The 23668-nt window shown below is 37.5% G+C and overlaps 2 protein-coding genes and 1 pseudogene across 9 annotated transcripts in view; 1 reads left to right on the top strand and 2 right to left on the bottom strand.

Annotated features, from left to right (window-relative positions):
* LOC107677148 (rho GTPase-activating protein 1-like) overlaps positions 1–10619 on the top strand; it is a 13611-nt gene extending 2992 nt beyond the window's left edge. For 2 of the 7 annotated variants that reach the window (XM_016471979.1, XM_016471937.1), the window contains 13 exons: positions 1646–1790; positions 3649–3741; positions 3826–3913; positions 5761–5892; positions 5997–6083; positions 6211–6309; positions 6418–6528; positions 6728–6804; positions 7043–7120; positions 7221–7349; positions 7581–7684; positions 8839–8994; positions 9255–10619. In XM_016471979.1, the coding sequence (XP_016327465.1) occupies positions 1655–1790; positions 3649–3741; positions 3826–3913; positions 5761–5892; positions 5997–6083; positions 6211–6309; positions 6418–6528; positions 6728–6804; positions 7043–7120; positions 7221–7349; positions 7581–7684; positions 8839–8994; positions 9255–9281 (1317 nt within the window). In that variant the 5' untranslated portion in view covers positions 1646–1654 and the 3' untranslated portion in view covers positions 9282–10619. Of the gene's footprint in view, positions 1–1645; positions 1791–3648; positions 3742–3825; positions 3914–5760; positions 5893–5996; positions 6084–6210; positions 6310–6417; positions 6529–6727; positions 6805–7042; positions 7121–7220; positions 7350–7580; positions 7685–8838 lie in introns of all 7 variants that reach the window. The other 5 variants (XR_001632806.1, XM_016471947.1, XM_016471972.1 and 2 more) reach the window with 5 other exon arrangements.
* A 92-nt stretch (positions 10620–10711) lies between these two features.
* LOC107677138 (SPRY domain-containing SOCS box protein 3-like) lies at positions 10712–12875 on the bottom strand (annotated as a pseudogene).
* Positions 12876–13110: 235 nt separating this feature from the next.
* Positions 13111–23175, bottom strand: LOC107677120 (autophagy-related protein 13). 2 transcript variants are annotated; one of them, XM_016471913.1, is made up of 18 exons: positions 22990–23175; positions 21857–21937; positions 21670–21750; positions 21448–21567; positions 21288–21334; positions 21011–21151; positions 20853–20893; positions 20673–20769; positions 18936–19034; positions 18040–18133; positions 17294–17392; positions 16799–16894; positions 16467–16606; positions 16281–16368; positions 15429–15506; positions 15185–15298; positions 14279–14407; positions 13111–13894 (listed from the first exon to the last, which is right to left on the bottom strand). In XM_016471913.1, the coding sequence occupies exons 2-18, from the start codon at positions 21923–21925 to the stop codon at positions 13817–13819; spliced, it is 1611 nt and encodes a 536-aa protein (XP_016327399.1). In that variant the 5' UTR covers positions 21926–21937; positions 22990–23175; the 3' UTR covers positions 13111–13816. The 2 variants fall into 2 exon arrangements, with proteins under 2 accessions (XP_016327399.1, XP_016327406.1); XM_016471920.1 differs by lacking the exon at positions 17294–17392 and having other exon boundaries at positions 13112–13894.
* Positions 23176–23668: the final 493 nt, after the last annotated feature.

Raw genomic sequence — 23668 nt, 5'->3', positions numbered from 1 at the left:
CCGGCTTTCTGACAAGATGCGCGTTAAATATCGCATGCGATTTATCGTGCAGCCCTAACATCAATGATAGTCCAACTAGCAATCTAAGAATGATGAAAGCTTCTTTATATGATTTCTTCGACTGTAAGCAATCTATACCAAGACTGCTCTCAGCAACAAGGCTAGATAACAGAGATGTTTTTAATCAGAGCGACAGATTAATGACCCGGGTTACGTCACCTGAAGACTGTTATCACATTAATTAGAGATATGGACGTGGATGTCATAGCAGAATAAAGGCTGTCACAGATGTTAGTAAATGTGAAACTGGCTCTTCTAGGGTTGAGGATATAAATGAGAGCAAAGGGTAAAACCGAGAATTCTTGTCAGCATACGGCTGGACGGCCACATTGCCGTGTGGCACCAAAGCGAGGGACTGTCACAGCAGATCACTGTCTGAGCCCTACTGATGCCTGCACTAGTAGCCCTGTGGCTACACACGCACAGATTAAAAAATATGGCACATTCACAATGCCACAATATTTTAAAACTGAAAGGTTAAGTACAGAATGTAGCATAAGAAATAATAACATTAAGAATTTAGTTCCACAAAGCTTAACCCTTCTGACACAACATCTAAAAGTTTTTGCTGAGAGGATTGATATGATCATTGTGGTTATCCAGATTTAACGTAGACTTTATTTACATATACGTAATGATTGACACACATACAGTACACAGAGCTCATCACATGACCACGGAAGCTCAAACATGAACTATCCCTTTAATGCAAGGCTAGTGAGACTGTGTTTTTGCTGCTTCATTAATCCACTACATGATTTTCTCAATGAAATCTACTGGCAAGCTTTCAAATGAATGCGTTATGTACTGCTTTAAAAATAATAAATGGTAATTAACTGTTGGTGGTAGTTTGTTTACGATGGAGTGCACATGGAAGAGCAGATTATGTGATCTGGAAATTAATAATTTTTAATCATGCTTTTTTTTAAATGGACCCAGTTTGCTAATTTAAAACAAATTTAATGCAACAATTTACCTGATCTGTTGAATGTGATAATGTTGCAATGAAGAAATTATTATTAATTTTTGTTTGTTTTGAGTCAGCACAAAAGCAAATACCACCCCCAATTCTGCAGTTGCTTCCTAGTCTATTAGCGGTGTCATTCATGAATAAAAATTTATCCTGAAAAATACAAATATTATTCATTTATATGCTGGTTTCCCTATAACAAAATAATTAAAAAATTGTGTACACATTTTTTGCATTTATTGTAAATTATACAGTATATAAAGTATGAACCGGTATCCAAGCCAGAAAATAAAGCTAATATTAGCCAGTTTCTAGTGATGTGTTATGTCAGTAAATATGTGCTGTATTATGAAAGGAACTTGTGTTAAACAGTTCTCATGGGGGGCAGATTCATAGTTAGCAAGATTCAGTTAGGAAACAAACTCGTCTTTGTGGTCACTCATGTGAGTCAGTCATTCACTGAACATGCAAGTGTGCACGTGTGAAAATGCTGCATTTACCCAGGCTTATGCTGGACAGACACAATGCGAAGGCACAGATCTCGGCATAAAATTGTGTGGTATTGTAATGTGCAGTTCTGTGTCTAACTGTTGTGTGTGAATTGTGTTGTCTTAGAGGACCATCATGTCCTCTGACCTGCTGGTGGACCTTCACGATGATCTGGGAGGAGACGACTCTCCTAGCGCTGCCCTGGACCAGCTCAAACTGGTACAGGACAAACAGTGGCCACCAGATGACCCTGTTAGCTTGAGCAAATCCGGTGAGTGCATGGTGGTGGGAATTGTGCGTGTTTGTCATTTTTTTTTTACTTACTGGACAGTTTGGCTACTAAATTAAGTTACTGGTCATTCCGAATTTCTGCTAGCTGAAACAAAAATATCAGAAATAAACCTGGTGATCAAAATCACTGCCTTAATTTGAAAATATGTAATAATTAAGCCTGATTCTGAATCATTGAATAGCTTTCATTTCATTTTTCACTTTTTGAATGGCAGTTTTATGACTGTCAATCATTGTTTGCGAATACCATGAAAATGTATTTGTTAAAAAAATATTAAATAGGAATAAAAACCATATTCTCTGTGACTTCTCTTATAAAACAGCATTTATTTTGTTGTAATTTCCAAATATATCTCACTCCAAAATGAATGTTTAGTGGTAAATATGTTAAAGATTAGCAGACTGTCAGTTTGTATCACAAAAAGTCAGCAAACTGAATTTATTCCTCCATTGACATGTATAAAAAAAGAAAAATGAGAATGGTTCAAAAAAGTGGCTTCCTCTCCTGGGGGTTCAGTCGCACACTGGAGGAGAAGCATGTATCCCACAATGGATGCTCATTCTGTACTCTTGTTTATGGTAAACTTGTTAAGTTTATGGCAGCAGTCCAAACAGTGAACACAATCACTAGTATGCAGGCAAAAGTTCACTTTAAAGGTCCCCTGAAATGCTTAGAAACACGCGGCGTGTGTTGACGTCATTTTAACTGAAACAGGAAGACAGGGCGGGACATATCAAGCAGCCCCGCCCCCTTTTAAAAATAGCCAATAGCATTCGTTTATATCACAGCTTAGGCTAGAGCCGTTCAGAGCCGTTGAACTCCGTAAAGCCGCAGTTGACAGGGTATGCCAGCCACAATCTCATCCATATTGCTATAAAATATAGCATTCTGTGTAGAATTCAAAAAGCTCCGATACATTTTGTGGTCTACGACGACTCGCGCATGTGATCCGCTCCGTGCTATCGTGTCTCTGGACCGGAGCAGAGAGTGTGTGCGGTGCGGTGGTTAGCGTGACACAGCGCGAAACCAGACTTCTTTTTTTCCTCAATGGAAAGCATATTTACACTGTTTGAATCGTTCCCTGTCCCCTATATAGTGCACTACGTGCCATTCACTGTACAGAAAATACAAATTCTGTGGACAAGTGGCCGATTTCAGTCGCGCTTCAGCGTCTATTTTATAGTATAGGGGGCGGGCGCTTCGGATTCTAGAGAGCATTTGATTGGACAGAAAGTTTGATGAGAAGCTGAAGTACGATGTGACGTCAAAAAAATCGTTGAGCCCTTTTGGCGGAAGTGACGAACTGCAAGCTTTGAATGCTTATATCTCCTAAATGCGAAATTTGTCACTGTTTTGGAGCACACTGCCTTATAGATCACCTTAAGACTAACATATTGATACTAACACCCAAAAAACTTTAATTTTGATTTCATGGGGACTTTAAGAATAACAAAGTGGCATCAATGACTTTGAATTCAGTTGAAAGAGAAATGATAATCCATATTATTATATTTCATATAATACCATATAAGCCACCAGTGTATGTACATGGTTCTTTTCCAGTGTGCAGCCCTCTTTATACTTTGTTTTGTTTTGATGTTAAAGGCTTCTGGTTGGAGGACATGATATGTGTTAGCAACCACGGCTGATTTTACCTGCATTTGTTGGGTTGGTGGGTGTTCATTTCAAAACCTGATCATCTGGTTGAGCTAGTGCTGAGAGGGATCTGAGAGGATGACTTTCCTCTATCTATAGCCATATACTCTATAGCTTGTGTTTGGGATATTTTTTTTATTTTTGTTTGAAATGTAGCAATTCATTATATTCTTTCCTGCAGCTTCAGATATTAAAAGCCTTGGTGGCACTTCACATCTGCCCTGGGACGACCCCTTCTATGACATTGCCAGACATCAGATTGTGGAGGTGGCAGGTGAGGTGTTATGAAATGCATAAGCATCACCAGCTAGTGTTTATTCTAGTTCTAATGTCTTCTGATTTTTCTCTTTCTTTGTAGGTGATGATAACTTTGGTCGGAAGGTCATTGTTTTTAATGCTTGCCGCATGCCTCCCCAACATCAGCTGGACCATCATAAACTTCTCATGTAGGCATCGCTGCTCTTACTTCATTTATGTGGTTCATTAATAGATATATTAAGCTGGGCTCAATACACTGTATCAGCTGTGTTTTTAATAATTCTGCATTGCCTTTTTCCTGAATATGGGTGGTTTACTTGACCTGGTTTATTATTTGTTGAGACTAACATATGTAGATGAGCACAAGACACTTTAAAGATCAAGGTCAAGTGCAGGGAACAAAAAAAAAAAACATTGATAATCCAAGGAGAGAAGTTGTCCCTAGAGACAAAGAGATGATCTAAGCAGCGCTTTTGACGTGTCAACTGATGTTTTCTTTGTTTGTGCAGTTAATTTGGTTAATAATATATTTAGATTTTAATTGATATGTTGTAAATATATTGATTGCATTCTTACATCCTAATTGTTTTTCAGTTCAATGTTAAAATATACAAGCATATGTCGATTTTAGAATACTATGTTTTAATAATTATTGAAAATAATTGTTATTTTACCTTTTTATATAAATGTATGATATGTCACATTATTTGACACTTTTAGAGATTAACTGTCAGTTTTTTCTAGACTTAGTTTAAAATGCCAAAAGGCATATCCTGTGAGAAATATACAGCGGGTAAAATAAGTATTGAACACGTCACCATTTTTCTCAGTAAATATATTTCTAAAGGTGCTGTTGACAGTTATTGTGTAATAAAGTAGAATGACATAGGGAAAAAGTATTGAACACATGAAGGGAGGTGCAAAAAGGCATGGAAAGCCAAGACAACAGCAGAAATCTATCAGTAATTAGAAAGCAATCCTACCCCTAGTCAGTGGAAATTAATATTAGCTGGTTTAGTCCCAACTGATGGCCTATAAAAAGGTGTCTCATGACCAACGTGTCACACAAGAAACATTTCATGATGGGTAAAAGCAAAGAGCTTTCTCAAGACCTTCACAACCTTATTGTTGCAAAACATACTGATGGCATTGGTTACAGAAGGATTCCTATACTTCTGAATGTTCCAGTGAACACTGTTTGGTCCATAATCCGGAAGTGAAAAGAACATCATTTCAGAAAGAACTACAGACTAGAGTTCATAGAAGAGGCCCACAGAACCTTCAAGATTTGAAGACTGTTTGTGTGGAGGAATGGGCCAAAATCACACCGACTAGTTTCTCCATACAGGAGGCATCTTGAAGCTGTCATTACCAACAAAGGCTTTTGTATGAAGTAATAAATCAATTTCAGTAAGCGTGTTCAATACTTTTTCCCTGGGTCATTCCATTTTATTACACAGAACTTAATTTCTGAACTTATTTGTATTGTTTTCTTTGTATGTATGGATTACTTGGGTTGTTACCGACATCTGGTGAAAATGTCATGTCAACAGTGTCTTTAGAGATATATTTACTGAGAAAAATGGTGACGTGTTCAATACTTATTTTACCCGCTGTATTTAGGACAACTGTATTATTTTCTTTTCATATTATCGAGGTTTTCCTTCCTCAGTTTTTTTGCTTGAATGTCAGCCACTCATATGCTGAATTATAAATTAATATTGTGTTCAGTGAGTCAAAGCACCATAAGACAATATCCTAAGACAATTAAGTTTTTAATGAAGTGAAATCAAGACTTAGTTTAGTTCCCTATTGTGAACTTCAGGAGTTGTCCGAGAAGAGTATGGCTTGTGTAATGAAATCTAGAGCAAATGTCTAGACCGAATGTCTAAATGACTCTGAAGTGAATAAATAAAACCTGACGTTTCAGTAATTGACAGCTGATTAAGTGCAGATGTTCCTTCTGTTTGTTTTAGTGTCTAATATGAACTCAAGCGTTTTGATTTGGTGTGCATTTATTGATATTTGTGTGCAGGTATTTGAAGCAGACTCTTGATAAGTATGTGGAGAGTGATTATACCCTCATCTACTTCCATCATGGTCTGACCAGCGAGAACAAGCCCTCTCTAAGCTGGCTTCGAGATGCCTATCGAGAGTTTGACAGGAAGTGAGTGATGCTGTTGTTAGTGAGAGGCTCATGAGTGCTTTAACAGCAGTACACGAGCAAACCTCATTGGTTGTCAAGCTTCAGTATTGCTGTGTCTGTTGCAGGTATAAGAAAAATATCAAGGCGCTGTACATAGTCCATCCCACCATGCTTATCAGAACCATCCTTATTCTCTTCAAACCCCTCATCAGGTCAGTGCCACACTATACTCAATATTATTTTATTCTCACATTGATTGTACTGTAATCTGAATCTTACAGCCTGTATTCTATACTTCATAATACACTACAGACCAATGTGCTTATGTTCTGTTTTCAGCTTTAAGTTCGGCCGTAAGATAAACTACATAAATTATTTGAGTGAGCTGGAGGAGATTGTGAAATGTGATCAGCTGGTGATCCCCAACAGAGTCCGAGAGTAAGAAATTCTATATATGCAGTTATACATGTGCACGGATCACACTGTTATTTCTTAGCCCAGATAAACAGTTCTTTTGAGGCGCATTCAAGAGTTTTCTTTGTGTAGGTATGATGATAAGATCCGTCTGTCCCTGAAGCCATCTGTCGTCCCTGGACCGATCTCTCCCCCTCGTAGTCCTCCTCTTCCTTTCCAGCAGTTTGGGGTCCCACTGTCAGCGTACGTTTCTCTCATATCTCACACAGCTACAATCTGTTACTGACTGAAAGCATGAAATTAACATTTGGACTTAATGTAGCTGAAGATGACGATCTCATTTATACTTTATAGTTTATAGAAAAACTTGTACATTTTGATTGTGCACTATGAGAAACTCATATTTAGATATGAGTTGTTTTGCATTGTTGTTTGCAATCAGATTGGGACACAAGGCGGCAGACTCCGAGGGAATTCCACTAGTCATGCGTGATACTATTGGATTCCTGCAAGAGAATGGTAGGTCTTTTAGTCAAGTCAGATTTATGGCTCAATCAATCCTTTTACGTACCTCTAAACGTGGAATGTATTGTATCTATCCACGTAAGGTTGGATATACTAATAGTAGTCTTTTTGTTTAGCCTCAGCGGTGGGTTGTAGAGTCCTGGGCCAATTTTATTATAGAATAGTGTAAACTTATGTATTTCTTTACTTTCTTAAATTGAGAATGTGAATTTTATTTCCTTCTTTATTGTAGGTCTTAAGACAGAGGGAATATTCCGGCGTTCTGCTAATGTTTCTTTGGTTAAGGAAATTAAGCAGAAATATAACTCAGGTAAAGTTGTGTGATGCTCTGCATGCGGAAGAATTCTCCCACATTTCCTGTTCACGAGAATGATTGGCATCAGTCGTTAGAATGTTGCGTGTGTCTGTAGGAGAGGAAGTGAGTTTCTCTCAGCTGGACGATGTCCACTTGGCAGCTGTGATCTTAAAGATGTTCCTCAGAGAACTGCCAGAGCCGCTGCTCACCTATCAGCTCTACAACGACATTGTCAACTTCCACAGTGAGAACACAAAGCACAACGCACTTGCATAGCAACACCAGCAGCTTCCAGAAAGCTCACATAAGCGCGCACACACACACGTCTGTCAGTCTACTATACTGACATTTGTTAGTCAATTGTTAAAACCACAGTTTTTGCATGTAGACTGTTTACAATGAGCCTTGAAAGTGACATGGCCACACACACATTCACACAAACTTAGTTTGCATTCCCTGTGTGTTGTGTTATCAGATGTTGACACAGAGTCGCAGGCAGAAAGGATTCGGAACATGCTGACGTCACTTCCTGAGGAGAACTATGCATCACTGCGCTTCGTCATACAGTTTCTTGCTCAGGTAATAATCAACATAATCGGCAATGTTCAACAATAAGACTTTTTACTTTAAAATTAATTTTAACTTTAAAATTTTTTTTATAATATATAAATTTTAATTATATTATATATCTACATATAAATATGTGAGTGTGTGTGTGTGTAAATGTATAAAATATAATATGCACACATATGTGTTATATATTTATACTCCTGTTCAAAAGTTTGGGATCAGTATGATTTTTAATGGAGTCTCTTCTGCTCATCAAGGCTGTATTTAGTCTGTGCGAATTGAATGCAGACAGGAGGAGAGTTTGGCTTCACTTGTGATTTCAAGCTATGCCCACTGTCATTTGCCCACATATTCATGTCATTTTGTTTCGTTTTTTTTTAAACTTTTTTCAGGATTATTTGTTGAATGAAGTTAAAAAGAACAGAAATAGAAATCTTTTCTAACAATATAAGTCTTTATTATCACTTTTTTTTAAACATTTAACACATCCTTGCTGAATAAAATAATAAATTTCTTTAAATGACTGACCCCAAACTTTTGAACGGTAGTGTATATTGTAACACAAAATTTCTATTGTGAATAAACACAGTTCGTTTTAACGTTTTATTTATCAAAGAATCCTGAAAAAAGTATCACAGTTCTCAAAAAATATTAAACAGAACAACTGTTTCCAACATTGATCGTAAATCAGCATATTAGAATGATTTCTGAAGGATCATGTGACACTGAAGACTGGAGTAATGATGCTGAAAATTCAGCTTTGATCACAGGAATAAATTACATTTTAAAGTATATTAAAATAGAAAACTTTTATTTTAAATTGCAATAATATTTCACAAAAACAATAATATTTTCTCAAACTTTTGAATGACACTGTATCTATATTTACATATATTTATACGGTATATCTATATTTACACTTTAATTTTGAATGTAACTTGTTATTGTTTAACATTTATTTTTATATTTTATGTAAAAAAAATGAAACATTTGACACACATTTTATTTCAGTAATTTTTTCTTTAAAAGAAAGCAATAATAGCTGATAATTATTCAGGAAACCCCAAGGCAGCCATAAATAACCCTTCTAATTGTTCTAGCCTAGCCTACTTTCTCCTTCAAGCCCTTAAGTATTTCTGATCTTTCTTGTTATTGATGTGCAGGTGTCTGCTGAGAGTGAAGTCAATAAGATGACCAATGCCAACCTGGCTGTGGTGTTTGGGCCCAACTTGCTGTGGGGGCAGGATGCTTCCATGACACTCAGCGCGATCGGACCAATCAACAACTTCACCCGCATCCTGCTCGACCTACATCAGGAGGTCTTTATCCAGTGAGGAGCGGGAGAACTTTTCACGAGGACTCCTCTCCGGTTATTGTCCCTCTCCGTTCCATAGCTTTGCTCCTCTGTTGCCGTGTCCCGTCCTTCGTGTCTCCCTCAGTATTGCCAAATGCATGAGTATTTTAACTGGGTGAAGCTATGAAAAAAAAAAGGATACTGGAGGGCACAGAGCGGTCAAGCTGTCACAAACGTTTAGGCTGTGATCAAATTCTGACAATCGTCTCCTTTTCTCTCCTGCAGAAGTCATGTAGCTGTTGTCAGACATAATGGTACTGCACAGGCACAAGAGTTTTTATATGGTGTGTTAGCAGAGGCCTAAATCAGTAAACCAACAAAGTGTACAGGTAGCTGCTTTAGTTTGTTTTGGTAGCTCATCAGCTTGCTTTGGATATTGTTTGTTCGACTTGACCGAATTCATTTCAGTTCAGAAGTAAAATTAGACTACATGCACACGTCCTCATTTTTGTAAGCCATAGTTGGCACAAGCTATGGACAAGTATAAAGCACTACTACTCAAACTTGAAACACTTATTTTAAACATGCATTTCTTATTACATAAAATATATGGTATTATGTATTGTCTCAAAGAACTTTCATTCAGTCTTCATTTATATTATCATATCATTATATTATTTTTTTCTAGAATCTTTTTGTGGCGTCTCAGTGATTCCAGGAACGGGGCAGATGCTTATGGCCAGCACAAATTTCCTGATGCTGAAACAGAAAAGGAAAGTTATTTTTCTGATCAAAACCTCCGCTTCTTCTATCTGTATGTGTACTAGTTTTGTATGGTCTGTTCAGTAATTCCGTTGTATTATTCTACCCCAGACATATTTATTTTGGCCAAAGATTATATGGTTAAAATGTTTGTGTGATCAATTTTATTTGTTACTAGAAGACGTACTGCCTGTCGGGGACGGTGCCATTACACATGGGCGCATTTAAAACAAAAGCCAGAAGACAGAAATAGCAAAGAACAATTTGATGTCATTTTGTCATCTTAGTCAAATTGTGGTTTTATCTATGAGGAAACATATATAACTCGTGCAATGAGTTATTACTGGAGTGCATCAAATCCAAGTACAGCATCCAATTGAGTCTGGTTTCATGGGTCTGAATTCCAAAAGAACCATAAAGCAGGTACTTGGGCACTAATTATTTAGCACTAATGAGTTGTGTCATATGCCTTGATATTGAATTGTAACTGTTTACTGTGTCATGTTAACGTCCTATTCATGTCAATCCATCCGAGCATTGACATGTGGACCAGTGGCTTAAATAGTTTGACAAGCACCCTCAAACCCAAGTGTCTCTGTGCCTTAATGGAGTGAACTGGCGATGATATTAGCTGTTAAATTCCCTTTCTCTGGACAGATCTGTGAACTTTGTGCCATTTTGTTGTACCTGTATCCAAACATCTACCTGTTTACCTGTACTGTAGTGTATTTCTGGTTTCCACGTGGAACTTTGCATTACTTCTTTTGTGAAGGTTCTTCCATTTTGGCTGTTAAGGTGTATTCTGTGCTTTTGAAATCTTTACTTTTGTATATCATGTTGTGATTTCAGAGTAATAAATCGTTAGAGATGGTGTAAAAAAAAATGTCCCTCTGTGGGTTTGTTTTATAAGCTTTAGAACGTCCACTGGTTGTGGTGAGCAAATAAAAACACTTTTACCACAGTTTTCTTATAAAAGCAGGAAGATATATTTAATTGGCTTTTACATATTTGTCCCCAAAATAACTACCCTGTGAGTATAACAAAAAACACTAATTATAAATACAGGTGATTATATCTTATTTTGGAACACAATCATTGCCAACAACATCATCTAGAAAGGGCAGAAATGGCATATTAATTAATACAAACGGCAACATGATTACATAGTTAAAGGTCACACATTCTGTTTTTGTTCAATTTAAGTGATAAAATAAACATTTTTGAGGTAGTCTTCATATAAAATTGATCTGTTGTACTGGACAGAATTGTGTTATTTGAAGTTGGAGAAACAGGTCGTGCCCCGCTTATAAAGGCGCATGTGTGTGTATTTGACAGAGCAGAGGTGTGGGTAATGGTAATTCGTGTGCGTGTCTATAATGTGAGAGGGACCGTGTGATGATGTGTATGCACTGTTCCTGTAGGGAGGAGATTCTCTGGCTCCTCACACCCAGCTGAAGCTCACTTTCAGGGGCCGTAGAGCTCACCAGAGGATACAGAGCCTTGCTGACCTGCAGGGAACACAAAAGTTCCAGGAGCATTCTAAATTCGCACATTTAACTTACATCCAGTACTTCCACATACTCAATGCAGTGATATTTACCTGCTCCAGTCCAGTGAAGGCCACCCCAAGGTTCACTCCATTTCGGAAGAATGTCAGTGTTCCAGCACTCAAGTCCAGCAAAACCCCAATGACCGTATTTCTTTCATAAAAAGGCTCTGTGTATTTTCGACTCCTCCCATTATGCCAGATGAAGCCTTTGTATGATAGACCCCAACTCTCACTGTCGATGCCTTTGAAGAAAGAAACAGGACGATCAGAACAATAACATAAACAGTTTCAACGATTCAAAGAAAAACATCGTGTGCTTGTCCTGTACTTTTCCTCCCTTGTTTATCTATGCGGCGTTGATGGGACACAATTCCTGTTTGATAATTAGATGATGTCATTCATTTTTAGGTTGTCAAGTAAGATCAACCTGAGGGAGTTTATGTCTGTGCTGAGTGGGGCTGGGCTGGGCTGATTTGGTTGAAGAAGAATATAAGCATTCCTAAAAGGAACATGACACCTATGAGGTTAACAAACTTTTGATCCCCTGTGTGCAGAAGTGCATTTTGGGTACCGACCCCCACCATCACAGAGCTTCATATGGAGGCTCAAGGAACTCAATCTCCCAGTAATGCTCACCATGAGTGAAACCTTTACACAGAAATATGCGTTATTCTGTGGTAATCGATTATTATCAGAAAATTCTACCACAACACATGATAGTTATCCTCAGGACTGCTGAGCAATACTCTACTAGAGAATAACAAAAGCCTTACTAACATTACAATTGCTGGTTAAAAATGAACTTGAACCAGGCTTGATGCAAAGGAAACTAGCACTTAATGTACAACTACTTATCACTGAACGTCTATACTCCTAACACAGTATCAGCCTGGTTAAATGTAACATTGTATTTGAGCTGACTTGTGAACAACAAAAGCAGCGCTATTCACTCACTAGTCTCACATTTGGTGCCTCTGACCCCAGCAGTTCCTTGACTGTCCAGCAGAGGGCTGATATGAAAATATACGGCTTGTCGGCACAGAGACAGATGAGCATCAGGAGATTTACTGTCCGGATCCCATTCCCAATTCTCCCAGGTGTGACCTCTAAAAGAGCGCAACATTTGCTCTCTACAACACAGCATATCATACATATCAATGGCTGTACAGTAAAAAAAAAAAAAAATGTAGCCACCCAATATCCCCATTACCAAAAGCAAAAATAGTTTGCCATCATTCGAATATTTCTAAGTTAACATACATAAGTTATTACATACACACAACGAGTGTACTATGCTGCGATATCTAGCCTATTTCTTGATATTTCAAAGAGCGGAGACCATTCAGATGAGTGAGCACGACGTGCATATCACATATACTATAGAGAAAACATACATGACTTACCAAGTGTAAACTAAGTTATGTAATCCGATGTGTAATGAAGAAGAAACTAAAACTTTCTTTTAGACACTTGAAATCCGCTTTTAAAAAGGAATAAAGGCTACATTGTCAAGTTTACATGTGGGTGTTCAGACAGCTGGACGATAGAAAAACATTTCACAACTGCTGTCAAAACAACATTGGATTTATCTAAATATGGAAGTAGGCGTGTATTTCGGCGCTCATGAATTTTAAAATGTTGCTTGGTAGCCTTCCAGTAACGCACCCTAATTAATATTCATAAGCCAAGCCTGAACTAACGAATATTCATTAGCTAGTGAACTCCAAGGTTTGCCTAAAGACAATGTTTTAGACCAGTTCAGCATGTAGGGGAAACAAAAACAGGCCTGTCTGAAATAAATCAGTTTATTACACAACATTTACATGCCATATTAACAAAGTGAGGAGAGAAAGAAGCCACTTAAAATAATAAAAGGTCCAGCTCCTAATGACTTGCCAACATAAGCTTTAAAAAAAAGCATTCCTCACCGATTAAAGACCTGACGAGTAGTAATGATAAACTTAAAAAAAAAAAAAAAAAAAGATGAAAAGTAATGGTAAAATGCATTTACAGGAAGCAGGTAAGCAGACAGACTCACAATTCACTATTGTCAGTGTTCACTTGTAGTGTCGTTCATGTTTAAGCCTATAAAGTAAAAACTGGACATATTCTCAGATATTTTACATTTTCCCTTAAATAAAAATGGCAAGAGAATTCAGATGGTGCCAGCAGTACAATGAGAGAAATCTGCTTCAGTGACTAGTCAGTGAACTGCATGTGGTGTTGTGATGGGCAAAACAAAAATAAAGGCTGGTACAGGTTTATACATTCATTACAGTGAGCTTTACTTACACAGTTCTGCTATTTTAATAAATACAAGGGTTGGAAATTTAATGTTGCTCTGTTCCTGTAACAGATGCTGCTCTCCTTATACCTCAGTTCACTTTTTTTCTTGAATGATGATTCTCTTCATAGCTTAGTGCACAAGGAAAAACTGACACAAAACATGGTTAATGTAGACATCCAATGAGGGATGCTTCAGTGAAGGAAGCAAGAAGAGTAAAGAAGTTGTGAAGGATGCAATCTCTGTTCTGTTTTATTGTAGCGTGTCCACAAACGCATCAAACTCGTCAATGTTCTTCTCATAAATGGCCAGTTTCTCTGGAAGAGAGTCCTGCAAAAATACATGTTCACTGTACCAAACATCTAATAATGAACACATCACAATGTTACTATGACATGAATGTGAATAAGTCACCCTATGTATAATTTGTATACAGATTCTGTTTTTAAGTCAACTTCATGCAATTATTTCAATGGTTCTTAATTTTATTATCCACACAATAAAACTTTTTCCTTAAGACTTTAACACCAACCCTGGTTTGGTGCTAAAAACGGTAAAATCTGTAATGTAATTTTACCTACAGTATATGAATACTCTCTGTGTCTCTACTCTATGTATGTTCTCATGCCTTTCATGCTTTAAAGGTCAACCTGTCCCATATAGACTACAAAAATGTTCAGTATATGCTTTGACAAGAATTTGTTTGTTTCTCACCAAATCCTCAGCCATAGACTGAACGCTGACATCGATGGACAGGCTTGCAAGTTGAGGAGGGTTTTGAAACTCTTTATAGAAAGTTCCCAGATCCATTGGCAGAAGGTCATCCTTAGAGAATGCTGGTTTCTGTTTGGCACACAATCACAGAACTGGTCTTTAAACATAATTGGACCATATTCGGCTTTTACCACACACTTAGAACAATATCTGGTCCTGGAGTTTAGTGGCTACCTTAATCAAACTCACCTCCCTGTAATTTTCAAGCAATTCTGAAGATTTAATTTAGATTTTTCATGTGTGTTTGTTTAGGAGCTAGTTTTTTCTTGTTTTTACTTTTCTAGTAACATTTGTATTGATTTTAGCCCAACACTAGAGCTCTGATCAACACCAGAACAGTGTTGCTCTGTCATGCAGAAACAGACTTTAAAAAAAATAACATGATCAAGCAGGTCTCTTTGGACCTCTCTTTTGCAACATCAACTCATTAGCTTCAAAGACTTCCAATTGGTGTGGGATACTGCATCATTTAACATAGTGTATTTATGAAATAAAAATAAAGGAGAGTAAGGTCTTCTTCAGATTTATTAAACATCAAGCATATGTAGCTTTCTCTCAGGTCAGAGTCTAAGTTTCTTTTTTTGATGAATAATTGACTTGTCTGGATCACTAGATGCTCTGTCAAGGGTTTGATAAAACTCCTTTCTGCTGTCAAACCTCTCACAAGAGGAATCAAAAACAACAAAATGCCTACCAGTACCCAGCTCTCTGGTACTCAACAGTTCCCATTCACTTAATGTACTGATGCAGTGCCTTTCAATGTGCTCAATGTTACATAGTTCTCAATATCTGGAGAGGAAAGCAGATCTTGATAAGTGTATTTTTATTATGTGTTGGTGCACTTACAAAGTCAACCATGACAAAGTCGTCTTGTGGCTGCCCCCCGCTGTGGCTCGAGGTGTTTGAGTGCAGGCTGCCTTGCAAAGGAGATGAAGGAGCCGGGGACGGAGGAGGGTGCACCTGCAAACAGAGAAAAACACCTCTAAATCACACACACACACACAAAAAACATGAGAAGACAGTGGACGATGCAGTGGGTTTTCTTAATATGAAATGCATAGTAAGTATGGGTGTTTTTTGCTTTCAATACCATTGGGTCGTTCTCCTGCAGGTCATAGGCTCTTGGAGCGAATGCAGCAAAAGGAAGATCCAAACTGGTTGTTGTCACCTGAGTTACACATACACAACACATCAGAATGCATTTTCACCTCCCAATGAACATGACAGTGACTTTTTGCACTTATCAGTAATACTTCTTTTACTATGCACTTATTAAACACGTTACTAACAAGTCTTGAATTCATAATATTAACAAATACAAGCTTAATATATACACTACCCTTCAAAGGTTTGGGGTCTGTACACAAAAAAAATAAATAAATGAACAATTTTAGTCATACAGAATGCATTAAACTGATCAAAAGTCAGTTACAACATTTAAAATGTTACAAAAGGATTTCTATTTCAAATAAATGATGTTATTTTGATCTTTTGATTCATTTAAACAATTCAGAAAGAAATTAAGGTGTGCTATGTTGCTCAACATTGACAACAATAATAACAAGAGGAAAGCTTTCTTGCATATTAGATTGTTGTCTGAAGCATCATGTGACACTGAAGACTGGAGTAATGGTTGCTGAAAATTCTGTTTTGCTATCACAAGAATAAATTAAATTTTACAACATATTAAAACAGAAAACTGTTATTTTTAGTTGTAACAACAATTTTTACTGTTTTTGATTACATTTAACCTAGGGGAGCATATGAAACTCTTTTCAAAAACATTAAAAAACCTCACCGACCACAAACTTTTGAATGCTAACTGTATGCTTAACTGCTCGGTAGTTCATGTAGATTTTTATGAGAATGTAAGAACTATTTCAATGTACATGAAGGTAATTTTTGTTTTCTAAGCTATTATATATTATTAATGTATTCTAACCTGAGTGGTGGCTTTGTTGACAAAAGCTCCAACTTTCCTGGTGAAGGTGGTCTCTAGCGCATCAGAGGGGGACACAGTCTTCACCTCGCTACCACACACACACACAAACATGGAATCAAATTTAGCTGAACTGACAAATGAAAAATCAGCATTGAACAGTCTGAATCTCCTCACAGTGACTCTTACCTACTACAGGATGTGGGCGGTGCCAGCTGAGGGGATTGTCCAGTGGGGCATGAAGGGATACGACCATGCTCAGCTGCAGTGCCATGAGTAGGTTGAGCCGGCACCTGTGGGACTCCACCTTCTTTGCCAGGCACAACCATCTGATTAGGAAGAGACACATACTTGGCCACTTCAGTCAGGTCAAAACAACACACACACTTCTGTTAACAGGTGCAAGTAATTCCAAGCAGCTGTTCTACATCAGAAGGGATGAGGGGCATGAAGTTATGATAGGGAAAGTGGTGCTTTTGCATGTGCGTAATGCGTATGCACTGGTGTGTTGTGTGCTGTACCTGGTGAGGATGTGCAGCAGCAGTACAAGCCGTAGGATGACACAAATCCACAGTTCCCAGGGCAGGAGTCTGATATGACAGACGAGAGCTGTACAGCTGAAAGACAGAGAGAGATTCATATCACAATAAGAGTCAAATGTCAGATCAAGAGGCCTTTTTAAGTCTGGTCCTGTATAAACCTCACTGCAGAGCAGAGAGCAAGAAGGATCAGAGTAGTTATCAGAGCAAACACACAAATGCTTCAAGTAAAACAGCAGGCAGGTCAGCTCAAGGAGAAGGCAGCAGTGATTGTGTGCGTTTGCCTGAGCAGTGCTCAAACAATCTGTTGTGTGAGTGATACTGTATAACCCTCTTCATTAAAAGGTTATACAAGGTTATGAAGGGTAAGCTGTGGAGTATAGGTTACTGGGGCAGGCCACACACACTTTTTACTTTAATTAATATATCAGCTGCATGTGCGTACACACACTTCTCTCTCACACACACTGGACTCACTTGCTGTGAGATGCCAAGCCCCATGAGGGGAACCTTCAGTGTGGCCATCAGAGTCGCCTTAGGTGTCTTAAAATGTGCCTGACTTACTGTACACACACACTACATGCACACAGAAAGAAAGAAAGAAAGAAAGAAAAACAAGGCAACAACAGAAATGAAACCACTACCACAGAAAGAGATAATGGAGAGAGAGAAACTGATTCCATGGTCACACAAATGACTTTAACACTAGTCTGAAGATTTTTGAACACTTTTGTACTGAAGCAAGTACACCAAGACCAGTATTATTTTAGTATTATTTATATACTTTTTAAAATATATATGAATTTTATGTTTTATTTTGCCTTTGTTTATTTCAGCGTTGTCATTTAGTGAATTTAGCTAACAAAAACAACACTGATCAAGACAGCAAACTAACCAAACACAGCAAAAAGAAGAAAAAAAAATGAAAAGAAAACAACTAAGTATAGGGAGGAAATGTACTGTACTTAGCAGCAATCTCAAATCATATTCATGGCTGGAGGAATATGAAAACTATAATCACATTTAAAGAATGAGACCTGTTCATCAGGGAACTGCTGAAAGAGACTCATGAATGAAAACAGCTTATCCATTGTGAGAGGTTAACAGTTAATCTCTTAATGACAGGCTGCACTGCACCTGTACTGAAGCCTGGCTTGTACAAGGAAGGTGGTGAAGGGTTATATTCAATGGGACAGATGGAAAGGTGATAGAGACGGCATTACCTGCGATGGTGGGGAGGTGGAAAAGGACGTGGTGCACACCTCCTGAGAGTCTTCTATTCCTGCATAAGTCCCTCCCTCATCTTCTCCAGGTGCTCTAAGAGAGAAAAAATAAAAGAGCTGGTTAGAGGCCAGAGGACAAGAAAGCAGAGTCATCAGTTTGAATCCCTGTACTATCAATATTATCAAACGTGTTTTTTTGTTATTAATGGTTTAATTCCAACTTATTCTGAATGCTGAAAAACATTTAAAAATTGTATGTCTTACTAGTGGACTATAAAAAAAAAATCAAATATTAATTTTGATTTAAATAACAATACAGGTGATATTCTACACTGCGATATACACAACAGTATGAGGTTGGTAAGATTTTTTTAATGTTTTGGAAATTAGTCTCTTGTGCTCACCAAGACCACATTTATTTGACCAAACGTACAGTTAAAACAGTAATAATGTTAAATATTATTACAATTTAAAATAACTTTTTCTATCTTAATATACATTACAATGTAATTTATTCCTGTGATGATAAAGCTGAATTTTCAGTTGCCATTCCTTCAGAAATCATTCTAATATGCCAATTTGGTGCCTAAGAAACATTTCATATTATCATATTATTATCAATGTTGAAAACAGTTTAGTACTTACTGAATATTTTGTACTTATTGAATATTTTGTATATTGTGTGTTTTTTATTTTTTACAGAATTCTTTGATGAATAGAAAGAACAGCAATTATTCGAAATAGAACTGTTTTGTAACAATGTAAAAATATTCATTGTCACTTTTGGTCAATTTGTGCCTTTGTTAAATAAAAGTATTAATTAAAAAGTATTTCTCACCCCAAATCTCTGAACAGTAGCTTATCTTTACTGTGATTATGTGTTTATTTTTACACACCTGTAACTGCAGGGATGCATGTGTGCCATATTAGTGAAGGGACGCTCCACATAATGATCAATGATGATACCCATGATAGGGCCTGTCCTCTCAAATTGCCTGCGAGACACACAAGGACAATATCTTGCACAACACCACTACAAAACGATCCAGAATATCTGAATACTTGAATATGTTGCATTAGTGCTGGACAGTTTGACCAAAAATCTGTATCACAGTTTTTTTTTTTTAGGATTGTGGCAGTTTCACATTTTATCATGGGTTTTTGTATGAACATTTATATGAATCAGAATGCATGAAACAGTTGCAGAACCACTGGGTTTTAATCACGATCCAAACAAAGATGATGCATGAGCAGTTTTTGATTTAAATTAGATATATTAGGTATATTTTCACAATTTAAAGCAAAACCAGAAAGGTCTGACTTTAGCTTTGTGAAAGTGTACTACATAAAACATATCTGCACGAAACAAAAACAGCAAATGGGCTGAATGAGAACGCAAATTTTCTCTCTGACAGCAGGTGGTGCTAAGGGAGAGCAGAAGTATAGCGTTTCCCTGGTTACCGCTGTAAACAAAGCAGCGAAACTACTTTAATATGCATTAAATGGAGGCAAAACGAAAAGAAAAATACCATCTAAACTTTTCTGAAGACAGTCAGCTCACCTCAGAAATACATTCATATAACCCCCCACTCCCAATTCAGTATTTAGGATTTTCTTCCAATATTTCATGCATTGTGAACAGTGAGCTTGCTCTGCCTGCTACAGTATTTTCTCCTCTTGCATTGCGACCTCTGCCAGGTATCAGAAGTAATTATCATTATTCTTTTGTTTTTAATCAGCCATTATTCTGGCATTACATGGATTACCCACATCTCTTCGATCCCAGTATACATTTACCCACCTAGTGGAAGTTCATCATAAGAGGCAGGGCGTGTTATGAACGCGTAATATGATCAAAGTCCCTTTGATATGATTGACATTATGAGCAGCGAATGAGCTTCCTCCGAGTCAGAACAGCGATCGCGGAAGAGAAAACAGACAGACAGCGCTGGAAGCAGGGTCAAGGCTAGAAGTGATACAGCTGCGGCTACTGGGAACACACTGTACAACAATAATTACTGTTTTTGCATTATTGTAAGGGGTAGGTTTAGGGTTTGTGTAGGTGTAGATGTTCATAAAACAATCTAATAGGTAGAAATATTAATTTAGCATAAATCAATGGAAAATTAATAAAAATTATTATGTATGAAGAAATATGAAGTAGGCATGTGTAAATATATCAATACTTCTCCAAGTAGTACGCACACTTTGACCTATAAGCCCTAACAGAAGCTGTTCAGTGAAGTTATGTGAACACAAATAAACTGCAGCAGATGTGACTGAATATGAATACGTGTTTTTATTCTGTTCAAAATATCATGCATTATTTTGCACTCCTGACATAAATTAAGAAATTACTGTCACTGCAACCGTGTTTTATCATAAGAGTGGTCAAATATCGAAGCTGGAGTCTTAAATCTTTCTAATGATAAACAGTTTGTCCAGATCAAGTAGTTAAGACGTTTTAATGTGCTGTGAATGTAAAACAACAATAATCTGAGGCTGCGGCAATATTTGCATGTTGAGTTAATGGTCAACTCTCAATTCACAATGCTGTCAAAAAGTCATACTGGTTGTGTAATTCAAAACAGTTTATCGCCCAGCACTTGCATACAGGAAGATGTAATGCATACCTTGAAGACATGAGGGCCAAATTAGTGCGATATGCACAGGACAAAGTGATGGTGCCTATGGGAGTGCCTACAATACCCACTCGCACTGTCTGGAACCCTGCAGAGAGAAGTGAAGAAGATACTACAGAACATCTACACATCCTTTATTAGTACTTTGAAGAGAGCCCTTCAAACTATTACCTTCCCCGAGACCCGTCAGCTGGACGTCTCCAAAATAGATCCTATCAAAGAGATATTAATCAATCTGACTGTACATGATATCCTTTTTTCCCCTCTATGAACTCATGTATCAGGCAATATAAGGCTTTGTGGAGTGTAGAAGAAAGTGCGTTGAGTACCTGTAGAGTATGACATAATCATGCCCTTGTTTACGTGAAAGCTTGTAAGCAGGTGTCACCCTTGTGATGGCCAGCAAAGACTTGAGCAGCAGAGACAGCCGATTATAAACTGTATAGGATACTTTAATGTCCTTATCACACCTGGAAGAAAATGCTAACCCGAGTTATGCCCCAGTATAGAAAATATTGACTTGCTGATAATGTATCAATCTCAACACAGAGCAGTTCTCAGCTGATTGCTTTGTCCTGTCTGTATAGGGGAACTGTGTGTGCTTACTTTTCATTCATTTCCAAACACCACGTCTCCAGCTCCATGGAGTCTCCCTGCATGGGTAAACACAACTTCTTAATACTCAAGTAAACATCTTTTTATTAAGTTGGGCATTTTGTCAAGATACTTTTATTATATTGATGGTGAACTGAAAGAAAGACTAGACCTCTGAGGTTTTGAGGGAGATCTCCACACACATGGATCGGCCGATGCCAGGCAGCTGTCCAGCAAGAGCTTTTTTTGCTTCATGAGTCACCTCTGGGATGTCTTTTATTGCCAGATTAAACTGAATAAAATCATGAAAACAACCAGACACGCAGATCTCATGTTAGGTATGATGTAAACAAAGCAGGACCATTGTATGTGAAGTGTCCTGGATGTGTCTTACCCAGTCTGAACCTGTCGGTGATGAAGAGGAGCAAGTGTTGATCTTCTCTCCAAGCCGGGCTTGAACTATAACTTGCACTGTCTGAAAGACACACATAAAGCAAAGGATATCATCACCCTGTCACCTGGGATACCAGATTTCATGCATGCAATAATACCCTTAGTACTGTAGTGTTTAATGCAATCACCTTCAAGGCAAAGAATTTGATGAATTTATCCAAGTCTTTCTTGTCCTGTGGGCTCAGATCACTATCCATTGCCACACGCACCTAAGACATACAAATTAAAGAGTTTCCTCAGTGCACAGTTAAAAAGCCGATATAAATAACACACTAACTGAAAAAGTACATAATACAACTGAAAGTCAGGTCAATTAGTAGGGTAAGATGGAGGAAAAAGCCCCTTTAATAATAATGTACATTTACATTTAACATATTTTAAAATAGTAACATATTTAGATACAACATGTACAAGATGAGTGTTATAATGTAAAATACTGCATAGTCTATTCTATCTAAAATTTTATTTTTGTTGAATATTTGAATGACTGATGACAAAGCAGATTTAATGAATAGCAAAGATGCCTGAAATGTACATATAACTCATAGAATTACTGCATAATAACCATTGTATTATAACATATTACATTATTATAATATAATAACGATAACATGCCATTAGGGCTTTCGGTGGCAAAACTACTACAGAACTTCAAAATATATATATTTTTTTATTTCCATAGATGTAAAAACTTTAATTGGTCCACAAATTCCTAATTAACAAACAGACACAAAATCTTTGATATTCGACATAATGCAATGTCACAGATCACTATTTTCCAAAGATAACAAATTAGATAAGTTAACCTAAAAAGTGTTTCGACTAACGAAATCTTAAAATGTCGATATTCAAAGAGTATTCCATGGAGTTTGTGAGATTGTGTGCCTTCTATAGTCAAGAGGAAAAAAATAAGGTGGGGGTCATCTTGCACCATCCTACTCTAATAATAGTAATAATTAACGAATTTACTGATGTCTTTGTGTCATTAGTACTGTCACATCTTTAAGGCAGCTCGCCTCTAGGCATTTAAACATGCTCTGAATAGAAAACAACAACAACACAGCAAGTTACACAACACAACACTAAAACACCTTTATAGCAATCAGTCAAATGACAGCTGCCAGTTCATCCGACTCAAGATCTGAAAACTGTAGACCTGCCATTTGTTTCTCACAGTCAAAACATCTCAAATTGTTTACAATTATCTGTATGTCTGCGCAGCCAATGCTAACCCCTTAGCAAAACATGTGCACATACTTACAGCTCATCACAGAGCGGAGATTCAACTGTTAACACGTAGAGTATGAAGTTAAGTGTGCGATACACCGTGGCTGATTGCGTGAAATGATCAAATACAGCCTAAACGATCCAGTATTTTCAATTAATCACATCGTAGCACCACAACGTCACACAGTGACAGGCGTCGCATGTTTGTTTATTTTGCTTGTTTCGCGAGAGAGAGCAAGCGCAAATCCTGGCAGCGGCAGGTCGCAGCGCCACTTCCGGTGGCATCCCCAGCTGCCACTGGCAGCTGCCAGAGTTCGTGGCAGAATTGTATTATTATTATTATACATTTTTATGTATCAGTTGCCAGAGTTCTTGCCAGGAGTCAAAGGCAGCTGCCACGGTCTTTCTCGCCGTTTCTGCTGTTTGCTCGGTAAAACTACACTGTACTCAGTGGCGTGCGGTGATGTTTTTTAAAATGATGCTGCAAAGTTCCCACAATTTTATTATTATTATACTGTACATTTTTATGTATCAGTTGCCATAGTTCTTGCCAGGAGCCACTATTCGTTTCTGGCAGCTGCCATGGTCTTTCTCGCCGTTTCTGCTGGTTGTTCAGTAAAACTACACTGTGTATACTATATACAGGGGCGTAGCCATCATTTCAGAAGTGAGGGGGACAGAAATGTTATATATATATATATATATACACACAC

This window comes from Sinocyclocheilus anshuiensis, unplaced genomic scaffold, assembly GCF_001515605.1.
Source record: "Sinocyclocheilus anshuiensis isolate Anshui unplaced genomic scaffold, SAMN03320099.WGS_v1.1 scaffold1677, whole genome shotgun sequence".
NCBI classification, from domain to species: Eukaryota; Metazoa; Chordata; class Actinopteri; order Cypriniformes; family Cyprinidae; genus Sinocyclocheilus; species Sinocyclocheilus anshuiensis.
Note: the sequence above shows the minus strand (reverse complement) of the source record. Positions and strands in the feature narration are given on the sequence as shown.

Bases quoted from the DNA above. Each gene is read 5' to 3' on its own strand.
- LOC107677120 (XM_016471913.1), bottom strand. From the start codon at position 21,925: ATGGATAGTGATCTGAGCCCACAGGACAAGAAAGACTTGGATAAATTC. The intron at 21,751-21,856 runs GTGATTGCATTA...TGTGTCTTTCAG, and splicing joins TCAAATTCTTTGCCTTGAAG to ACAGTGCAAGTTATAGTTCA. The intron at 18,134-18,935 runs GTGTGTAAAAAT...TTTCTCTCTTAG, and splicing joins ATGCATCCCTGCAGTTACAG to AGCACCTGGAGAAGATGAGG.